At 46.0% G+C, this 11,183-nt stretch overlaps 1 protein-coding gene across 1 annotated transcript; it reads left to right on the top strand.

The window, feature by feature from the left end:
• The first annotated feature begins 4,649 nt into the window (after positions 1 to 4,649).
• LOC121453656 (protein Wnt-8a) lies at positions 4,650 to 10,946 on the top strand. The gene is made up of 6 exons (XM_041660582.1): positions 4,650 to 4,729; positions 4,811 to 4,844; positions 5,162 to 5,300; positions 7,113 to 7,238; positions 8,100 to 8,242; positions 10,212 to 10,946. Exons 1-6 carry the CDS (start codon positions 4,650 to 4,652, stop codon positions 10,764 to 10,766), a joined length of 1,077 nt encoding a protein of 358 aa, XP_041516516.1. The 3' UTR covers positions 10,767 to 10,946.
• The last annotated feature ends 237 nt before the right edge of the window (positions 10,947 to 11,183 follow it).

Raw genomic sequence — 11,183 nt, 5'->3', positions numbered from 1 at the left:
GATTGCATAATGCTTTATTAAGTTTGAATTTTCTAAATGCTAATGAGAAAGAAGTAACAACTGCAGAGCGACACTGACTAGTAGAAAAAAACTACAGAATTAAAACAGCTGATATACTTTAAAGATGTACTGCCCTCAGAATGGAAACCAGGACACATGTTATGTTGGAGAAGGGGTTTTGCTTTTGTTTCCACAGGAGAAGAAAACCTATAGATACCATCACAATTGAAAGATTCAGTTTGAACAAGAGACACTTCTTAATCAGAAGAGATGTTGGTTCACTAAGCACCATGGTCGGTTAAGCTAGACTAACCTATAAAACTAACAAAAGCTGGGGCTGGAGAGATGGTTCAGAGGTTAAGAGCAGTGACTGCCCTTCCAGAGGTCCTGAGTTCAATTCCCAGCAACCACATGATGCCTCACAACCATCTGTAATGAGATCTGGCGCCCTCTTCTGGTGTGTGGGAAGTTGTACACATAATAAATAAATTAAAAAAAAATAACAAAAGCTTTTCATTTGATCACATATAACCAGAGTTAGTGTTGGGAAAGGCTTTTGTTTTTGTCTTTACAGAATTAAGATATCCAGCTAAGGAATCTGAAGACCACTAGACAAATGAGACATCCAAAGAAAAAGGACAAATCATCCAGAAAAAAAAAAAGTCTCAACAATCAGAGTAGCCGGGCGATGGTGGCGCAGGCCTTTAATCCCAGCACTCGGGAGGCAGAGGCAGGCGGATCTCTGTGCATTCGAGACCAGCCTGGTCTACAGAGCGAGTTCCAGGACAGGCTCCAAAGCCACAGAGAAACCCTGTCTCGAAAAACCAAAAAAAAAAAAAAAAAAAAAAGAATCAGAGTAAATTGGCTTATTGGTATATCACATTTCCAACAGGATAAAATTTTACAAATCTTTCCAAATGTTTGTTTTTGCTATTTTTTAAAACATATGATGCAAATAGTCTTTTTGTAGTCCTGTCCAATTAAAGATTAAAGCTGGTTTTGGAGCTGGAGTGTGGCTCTCTCCTTCTCTAAACCCAAGCATGTTTTTTAAAGTGAAATTCAAAATCTATGTCTCATTATTAGAAGAGCTACCTGATATGGGACAGAAGAAAAGCAAAAATTTAAGGACTACTTTATTGCCATGAATCTCATAACCTTATGATTTTATATTGACTCTTTAACAGCTTTTCTTTTTTTTATTTTTTTAAAGGAACTTCTTTTTTTTAATATTTATTTATTATGTATACAATATTCTGTCTGTGTGTCTGCCTGAAGGCCAGAAGAGGGCACCAGACCTCTTTACAGATGGTTGTGAGCCACCATGTAGTTGCTGGGAATTGAACTCAGGACCTTTGGAAAAGCAGGCAATGCTCTTAACCACTGAGCCATCTCTCCAGCCCCTTTAACAGCTTTTCTTAAGGTATACAATTTATAAAATTAATATATATATACACATATGTATATATATATATATTCTAAACTTTTTGTCATGATATTAATGGTCATATAGAGTACTAATTTTAGAAAAAGGTCTCATCTACCTTTCTGTACATGATGTCAGGTTTGAGTCTCTATCAGTTTTCTGCAGTGAACCATGAGCATGCCTACCAGTGACCTTTGAAGTCTCCATGAGAAGGTTGAGCCCCACATTGACGACTCCTCCAGGACTATGATAACACCACTAAGCTGAAAAACACCACCTAAAGATGGGCTTTAGACTACAAACTGCTCAGAACAATTTCAAGGTGGCTAGTTGAGATGATCCAGCCTAACAGACTGCTCTAGTCAGGACTTGAGACAAGCCCTCCACTTTCCCATTATGCAGAGACTAGACAACAAATGATACAGCTACCTCTTCCAGGACTTGACAATTAACCCAAATTTTTCTTTTCAGGATCCCCTAAAGATGCCTTTGCCCCCAAAACAGCAGGAAGTAATTTAAGAACGCAACACCCACATTCTTCCCAAGAGGTAGGGTGGGTGGTTTTTTGGTCTTTCATTGGGTTATAGATGTTTATCATTGTGAGTTGTTATTGGTAATCATCAGGAAAAAAGCTAAACAAAGAAAATTAGACTCAAGGTTCTTATTTTAAAAAGAAAAAAGGGGGATATAGATATGATAGGAGGGCTGGAGAGATGGCTCAGAGGTTAAGAGCACTGACTGCTCTTCCGGAGGTCCTGAGTTCAATTCCCAGCAACCACATGGTGGCTCTCAACCATCTGTAATGAGATCTGGTGCCGTCTTCTGGCCTGCAGGCATACATGGAGGCTGAACATTGTGTACATAATAAATAAATAAATCTTTAAAAAAAAAGATATGATAGGATAAAGCAGTAGATTATTAAATCTACTTTTAAAAAGCAACTATTAGTTTTAAATGTTTTACGTTGGATTGCAGTTTTGTATATTGATACAAATTTGAGATTGTGTTAGAGTACACTGTACATACATTTCTACTCTTGTTCAAGTTATTGTACCTATGCAACTCACTTAATAATGTAATGCAAATTTCTAGTCCTTGAAAATTATTATTACCAACTGTTTAGGATAATAAGGAAATGCAGGTTAGTAGTTAATCAATTATTATAATCAAACTTGTAGTTAGATTAGGTATGTTTTCAAGGTCAAACAAACACTTCAGAGATGTTTTAATAACAGAGGCTCTTTTGGGGGGCTGGAGAGATGGCTGAGCGGTTAAGAGCATTGCCTGCTATTCCAAAGGTCCTGAGTTCAATTCCCAGCAATCACATGGTGACTCACAACCATCTGTAATGAGGTTGGGTGCCCTCTTCTGGCTTGAAGGCATATATTGTATACTAAATAAATAAATATTAAGAAAAAAAATAGGCTCTTTTTTATGACAATGAGACATGTCTGCTTCTGGCAGTATCAATCTACTTCAGAGAAGATAATGGGCTTCGAAGAAACTCCACATGAAGAAAATGTCCTTGCCTCAACTGCTGACAGTATGCTGTCCTAATTGGACAAACAGGACACAAAAGAAAGTGACTGCCAAACATTGTCAAAACAAGGAGGGACAGGGCTGGAGAGATGGCTCAGCGGTTAAGAGCAGTGGCTGTTCTTCCCGAGGTCCTGAGTTCAGTTCCCGGTAACCATATGGTGGCTCACTACCACCCATGATGAGATCTGGTGCCCTCTTCTGGCCTGCAGGCAGACATACAGGCAGAGCACTGTATACATAATAAATAAATATTAATTAAAAAGAAAACAAAAACAAGGAAGGACAGCATTTCAGAATATCCTGCCTCACAGAAAAGTCTGTCGGATATACTAGGCCTATAGGCCAAAGATAGATGCCCCAATGTTGCAGAGGAACTTTGGGTGACTGTCCAGGCAGCCTGCTGTTTCTGTTATTTCTCATACTTTTTGGAAGCCTCTTGCTTGTACTTCCTGCTTACTTAGTTAATATTATTTCCTTCTTGGGTCTCTGAGGGAGTTGAAGACTAGATAGTTATCATTTTCCTTTTTTACTTGACACAGAAATCAAGTTATGATAGAAAGTAAATTAGGTACTTTTGACTCACCAACATAGGATAGTTATGGAGTATTTTCTCTGAATTTGTCAAATGCAAATGGACTAGACATTGTTGATGTATTTATTGTCTGTATATATTGTATATAGTTATTGTACTTATTGTATATAGTTTTCCTTATATTAGTTATCTAGCCTTCTTTTTTATTTTAGACAAAAAAGGGGAAATATAGTAATACTTCTTTTGTATTTTAATAAATAAAGCTTGCCTGAAGACCAGAATGCAAAACAGCCACACTAGTCAGCCATACAGGCCAGGCAGTGGTGACACACTAATTAGCCATAGAGGGGTGGTGGTGCACACCTTTAATCCCAGCACTAGAGAGGAATATAAGGCAGGATGAGTCAGGAACTCGCCCTCTTTCAGTCTGAAGATTTAAGAACTCTCTAGTGGCTTGGCTGCTTTGCTTCTCTGATCTTCAGGTTGAACATCAATATCTGTGTCTGGGTTTTTATTATTCGTGCACCATGTAAGCAATAATAAGACGGAGATCTGACCCTCAGACACAGAAGGGAAGGCAATAGAAAGGGAGGAAATACACCAGAACTTACTTTGATAAAAAGTAGTTGAGGGCACAGTTGCGAGTTGGTCTCTGTTGCCTCTGCTCCAAGCCTCACAGTTTCATCACCCTGCAGTCACCAATGGAAGAGGTAGAGACAGTAAAGTGTGCCCACTCATGGGGGGGGGGTCCCCAAAAAGTTCCTCTATGTTTATCAACAACTTGTGGAGGAAATCGGGGTGAAGGCTGAAGTCTCATTAACACATGAAGACCTGCAGCTCCAAGGGAGGGGTGGCTGAGGTCGGGGGAGGGGCCTATGCTGCTCCAGGCAACCGGCCCTAAAGGTGGGAGACCGGCTCTGCCCCTCTCAGTCTGGGAGAGAAGGGCGTGGCCTCCTTGAAGGCTTTGGGCTGAGAGCCTCCTCTCTGATTCCGCATTGGGTCAGCGGCTCCCGCAGCTCTGCCAATGAGGAACAAATGAGATGGGCTGTTGATTTTTCCCTCTTGGCCATTGAGAATTTTCTCACATAAATACTGAGACCGGCTCTGCCGTCTCAGTTCTCTGCCCCTGTCCTGAGCTGGCCCTGGTCCCCTGGGATGGACAGAGCCATGGGGCACTTGCTTATGCTGTGGGTGGCTGCGGGCATGTGCTGTACCACCTTCGGTGCCTCTGCGTGGTGAGTCCTTTCCCCAGCCCTCATTCCCCAAGGACGCCCCGGCCTGTCATCCCTGTTCACCTCGGTTTTTCTTTTTGGTAGGTCAGTGAGCAATTTCCTGGTAACAGGTCCTAAGGTAGGATGTCTTTCCGTCCCTGCTGATTTTATCCTCTGGAGTCCCTGCTAGACTCTTCTGGGGAAAGAGAAGGGGAGGGGCAGTTTCAGACCCCCTTATGGAGAAACCTAGCAACGCCTAGTTTTTGTGTTGTTGTTTTGTAGTGCCCAGGGTTGAACCTAGGGCCTTGTATATGCTAGGCAAGCACTCTGCCTGAGCAATGTCCCCAGGCCCCAGTGTGGTTTTTTACTGGGAAATTATTTTATTTGAGTCTGCCTTCCCCCCGACCCCACATGGCCCATGCCCAGGGAATCTCACAGCCCTTTCCCCTGGCACAGGCCTATCTGACTTACGCCACCAGTGTGGCCTTGGGTGCTCAGACTGGCATGGAAGAGTGCAAGTTCCAGTTTGCCTGGGAGCGATGGAACTGCCCCGAGCATGCTGTCCAGTTCTCCACCCACAACCGGCTGAGGGGAGGTAAGTTTTCACGGGGCCACACTGCAAGGCGGGCTTGTACATGTGGGTCTATGGCATGTGTATGCATGATGGACCGTGAAAATGCCCGGGGCTGCTGAGACACTGCTTCCTAGGGTGACCCTGTCAACACCAGGTTGGGGGCACGGGCGTCGGACCTGTTCAAAAGGAGTTTTGTACCATTTATTTATTTAGTAGGGGGCATGCCGTGGTGTGTGTGGGTGTGTGTTTGTGGGTGTGTGTGTTTGTGTGTGTGTGTTTGTGTGTGTGTGTTTGTGTATGTTTGTGTGTGTGTTTGTGTGTTTGTGTGTGTGTGTTTGTGTGTGTGTGTGTTTGTGTGTGTGTGTTTGTGTGTGTGTGTTTGTGTGTGTGTAACTTGCAGGAATTTGTTCTCCACTTCTAACATGAGTCTGGGATTGAACTCAGGTCATCAGGCTTGGATCTAGGGCCCTGACCTGCTGAGCCATCTCCAGGCCCTCGGAGTGTTCTGAGTGTTCTGAGAGTTAAATGTAGCGAACAGAAGGGTCTTGTTACAAATGCTGTTGTAGGTTTTCATGCACATCGGCCTTGTGTGCTTGTTCATGCTCACCTTGCTCTGATTTGCATGAAATGCAGTAAGAAATGGAGACAGGCACCCACGGAGCCCTCGAAGGTGATGCATTTGCCCCATTACCATAACATCCTACTGATAATGCAGCTGCAAGATCTGAATGAGTTTGCCTCAGGCTGCTGTGGTGTGTGTGTGTGTGTGTGTGTGTGTGTGTGTGTGTGTATGAGATGTGTGTGAGTGAGAGAGATGTGGAGGGTGTGTGGATGTGACATGTGTGTTTGAGATGTGGAGGGGTGTGTGGTGTGAGATGTATGTGTGGTGTCTGTGTGTGTGTAAGAGAGAGATGTGGAGGTGTATGGTTTGTGTGTATGTGATATGTGTATGTGTGTATATGTGTGGTGTGTGTGATGTGTATGTGTGATTTGTGTATATGTGTGTTTATGTCTGATATACATATGTATTATCTGCATGTGTCTCTGTGTTGTGTGTTGTTTACATGGTATATGTGTGTGGGGGGTGTTTATGTGTGTGTGCACACGTGCACAAATGCTTTCAGTTAGTTGCAGGAGTTTGTATGGGAACCCTTTTGTAGAAACGATAGAGTTGCTGGGGAGAGTTGGGGGAGACGGATCATGCAGGTAGACTAAGAAGTGTTTGTAAGGTAAGACCTCCGGGGTCTGGGGATGGCTCAGTGCGGCACAAGCGTGAGGACCTGGTCCGGACCTGGGTGTGGGACCCGTAATCCTCCTGTCTCAGAGAGTGAGCTCCAGATTCAGTGAGAGACCCTGTGAAAGTAAGACATTCTAACAGAGGAAGATGCCTGATGTTCACCTTGGTTCTCTCTACACACACAGACACTTATGGACATGTGTGCATGCATACATACATACATGCAAAGGGTGTGTGTCCATATGTACCTGTGTGTGTCCACACACTATATAAATACACACACACACACACACACACACACACACACACACACGGCCTCCCTGCCCTGTGTTCAGAAATAAAAGGTCTTTCTGGACTGCCTACGCCAGACCTGGGCTGCTCACTGCCTATATTCTAGTGGACAGAGGTCTAGGCTGGACTCGGAAGAGCGGAGTCCTGATCTGAAACCACAGCTGGCCAGTAGCCTTAGTTTCAGAATCCCCTGAGTTTCAGCTTCCCATCCGCAGGGTGGGGTGTCCATCCCTGCAGGTGGGAGGTGGGCAGGGACCACAAAGCCAGCCTTCTTCCCAAGGCCTCACCTGCGTTTCTCTTCAAAGCCACAAAAGAGTCGTCCTTCCTTCACGCCATCCGCTCTGCTGGAGTCATGTACACCATCACCAAGAACTGCAGCATGGGTGACTTTGAAAACTGTGGTTGTGATGGGTCAAAAAACGGAAAAACAGGTAAGTTGGCCTTTGATGGAGGAGGGAAGAGGCGGGGAGCTACAGAACTGAGTGCAGACCGAGTTTCCTAAGTCTAGGGGACAGGACTATCCTGAATCCCTAGATTCTAGCAGTCCCTTCACTGGGGGCGGGGGGGGGGGGGAGGTCATGGGCTGCTGAGGGGCTGAGTTTGCATCCCTGAGACCAGGAATTAGAAAGTTTCTCTAAACCGGGCAGTGGTGGTGCATGCCTTTAATCCCAGCACTCAGGAAACAGAGGCAAGTGAATCTCTGTGAGTTCGAGGCCAGCCTGGTCTATAAGAGCTAGTACCAGGACAGGCTCCAAAGCTACACAGAAACTCTGTCTTGAAAAACAAAACAAACAAACAACAAAAACAAACAAGGAGATTGGGCCTTGAGAAGGCTGGGAGAGTTGAAGACCAGCCCTGGTACAAGAATAGCTTCTCTTCAACCAACCAACGCTCCCCAACTATTTACAAAGCCCTATAGGACTCAGACCTGTCACTAATGAGGGTGGAGGGGACTCTGACACCGTTGTACAAGTGCAGAGGTCTAGAATGTTTGAGTAACTTCCGGGACCATCCAAGTCATCATATGTATCCATATTTCTGGTGGGCACAGACAAATAAATAAATAAATATTTTTTAAAAAAGTTGGTTCCAGGACAGGGCTTGGGAATCAGACCCCACCCATCCTTCCCAAATACCTCCATTTCCCCATCTCACCTTCAGATACACACAGCTTTAGCACATCCTCCCAGGGCTCTGGAGGACGGTTCAGCTGTCAACTAAACAGAACGCCGCTCTTTCCCTGGGATCTAGCTGAGCATTGTACTGAGAACCCTTTCTTTCCTTGTGTGTAGGTGGCCATGGCTGGATCTGGGGAGGCTGCAGCGACAATGTGGAATTTGGGGAAAGAATCTCCAGACTCTTCATGGACAGTCTGGAGAAAGGGAAGGATGCCAGAGCTCTGATGAACCTTCACAACAACAGGGCCGGCAGGCTGGTGGGTACAGGTTTGAACAGCCCCTCACGGTCACCAAGAGCTGGCTCACCCCAGTGCCATTCAGGAAGAACTGGGGCAGTTGTCTCTGTTTTCTGATGACAAAGCCAGTTAAGTCCCAGACAAAGACACTAAAGTTGATAAGAGTCAAACCTTGCGAACATGCAATCCATTTTATTTTATTTAATTAATTATTTTTTTTTGTTTTGTTTTGTTTTTGTTTTTCGAGACAGGGTTTCTCTGTAGTTTTGGAGCCTGAACTGGAACCAACTTTTTTTTTAAATATTTATTTATTTATTTGTTATATATATATACAATATTCTGCCTGTGTGTATGTCTGCAGGCCAGAAGAGGGCACCAGATCTCATTACAGATGGTTGTGAGCCACCATGTGGTTGCTGGGAATTGAACTCAGGACCTTTAGAAGAGCAGGCAATGCTCTTAACCACTGAGCCATCTCTCCAGCCCCTGGAACCAACTCTTGTAGACCAGGCTGGCCTCAAAATTACAGCAATCCGCCTGCCTCTGTCTCCTGAGTGCTGAGATTAAAGGCATGCACCACCACCACCCAGATGTGATACATTTAAATACCTTTTTTGGTGTGCTTGTGTTTTCCAAAAATGGTTCTTTTTTTAGGTAGCCCTGGCTTGCCTGGTACTTCACTGTATAGTCCTTCACCTCACGGCAATCTTCCTGTCTCAGCCTCCCGAGTGCTAGGATTACAGGCATGAGCCAGCCGTCAGGCCACATCAACAGAGGTCTATTACTGTCCTAATGCCTATCTGGGATTTGAGAGGTTGGGACTGAAGAATCTGTCCTTCACCAAGGTCTCTGGTGGAGTATGTTATAAACTCAAATCTGGAAAAAAACACTGAAATTTTCCTGTGAGCTTTCACCTGCTTGTCCTGGTCACCCTGGACAGGGAGAGGCACTTTTGAGACAGCTACAACCCCTGCCTGGAGAGCAAATGGATCCAGACCCCTTCTCTCTAAGAGGGTGTGGAGGAGACCCGGGGGAGGGCAACAGGTCACCACAAATAGTCTAGCTCCAGGCTTCTTTTTAGTTTTTTTTTTTTTTTTTTTTTTTTTGGTTTTTCGAGACAGGGTTTCTCTGTAGCTTTGGAGCCTGTCCTGGAACTAGCTCTTGTAGACCAGGTTGGTCTCGAACTCACAGAGATCCGCCTGCCTCTGCCTCCCAAGTGCTGGGATTAAAGGCGTGCGCCACCACTGCCCGGCTTCTTTTTAGTTTTTCGAGACAGGGTTTCTCTGTGTAGCTTTGGAGCCTGTCCTGGCACTAGCTCTTGTAGACCAGGCTGGCCTCGAACTCACAGAGATCCACCTGCCTCTGCCTCCCGAGTGCTGGGATTAAAGGAGTGCGCCACCACCCCCCCGGCGTTATTATTTTTTTAATTCCTATTTTTCTTCTTTTTTGCCTGAATTTGACAGGATAATTTCTATTTTTTGAGGTGCTAGAGACTGAACTGTAGCCCCCACATATGCTAAGCCAGCCCTCTACCCTTGAGCTGTATCATCAGCCCCAATCTTATCCAATATTTGCTTCAGGGGGCCAAGAACGCAGTGAAGAAGTGATGGGGTAGGACCAGGAGCCTAGGTTCCTGGCTGCAGTAACATTCTCAGCACTTGACCAGATCTCCATCAGAGGAAGCATTCATATCCTTAACTCCTGAATGTTCTCCTTGAAAAGATCTGGAAGGGCTTAGGAGACTCCCCAATAATCCCCACAGGTCTCCAGAGTCAGAAACCACCTCTCTAGAATATTCCATTTGGTTGCTAACCACTGGCCTTCTCTACCAAGAGTTATTCTTTGTGTTCTCTCTTCCCCCAACTCCTTCATTCACTCTCTTTTCTCCTTCTTTCCCTCCCCCTCCCTCCCTCTCTCCCTCCCCACTTTTTCTCTCCCTTTCTCCCTCTCCCTCCCCTTTTCCCTCCCTCTCTCCCCCCTCTCTCTGAAGGCAGTGAGGGCCTCCATGAAGAGGACCTGCAAATGTCATGGCATCTCAGGAAGCTGTAGCGTCCAGACGTGCTGGCTGCAGCTGGCCGATTTCAGGGAGATGGGAGACTATCTAAAAGCCAAGTATGACCACGCGCTGAAAATTGAGCTGGATAAGCGCCAGCTAAGGGCTGGCAACCGAGCCGAGGGCCGCTGGGCTCCCACAGAGACCTTTCTTCCCAGCGCAGAGGCTGAGCTGGTCTTCCTGGAGGACTCTCCTGACTACTGCTCCAGCAATGCCAGCCTGGGCATCTATGGCACAGAGGGACGCGAGTGCCTGCAGAACGCCCGCGGTGCGTCCAGGTGGGAGCAGCGCAGCTGTGGGCGCTTGTGCACCGAGTGCGGGCTGCAGGTGGAAGAGAGGAAAACAGAGGCCGTGATCAGCTGTAACTGCAACTTTAAATGGTGCTGCACCGTCAAGTGTGGCCAGTGCAGGCGTATAGTGAACAGGTACTACTGCACACGTCCCGCTGGTAGTGGCCGGCCCCGGGGTAAGGGAAAGGGGGGTGCTAGATAACACCACCACAAATTCACTTGCCATTCAGTTGGACGATAGTGAAGGTGGGGGACACAGCTTCTGGCCTAGCGGACACAGACTGGAAAGCAACTGAGACATCCATCACCACAGGGTTGGTCTTATGAGAGCTGCCATAGATCACAGAGCCTCTTTCTTCATAGAGCTCAAATCGAAACCTGCTTCTCCGACTTGTGCCCCGCCCCCCTCTTTCCTGCGCCTTTACTCCTGGACTTATGCAGCTTCTTTTTTTTTTTTTTTTTTTGGTTTTTCGAGACAGGGTTTCTCTGTGGTTTTGGAGCCTGTCCTGGATGTAGCTCTTGTAGACCAGGCTGGTCTCGAACTCACAGAGATCCGCCTGGCTCTGCCTCCCTAGTGCTGGGATTAAAGGCGTGCGCCACCACCGCCCGGCAGCTTCTT

This window comes from Microtus oregoni, unplaced genomic scaffold (assembly GCF_018167655.1).
Source record: "Microtus oregoni isolate MIOR12 unplaced genomic scaffold, Mior012 000011F_ref0000422, whole genome shotgun sequence".
Taxonomy (NCBI): Eukaryota; Metazoa; Chordata; class Mammalia; order Rodentia; family Cricetidae; genus Microtus; species Microtus oregoni.
The sequence above is the reverse complement of the archived record's forward strand: the minus strand, read 5'-3'. Positions and strand labels throughout refer to the sequence as shown.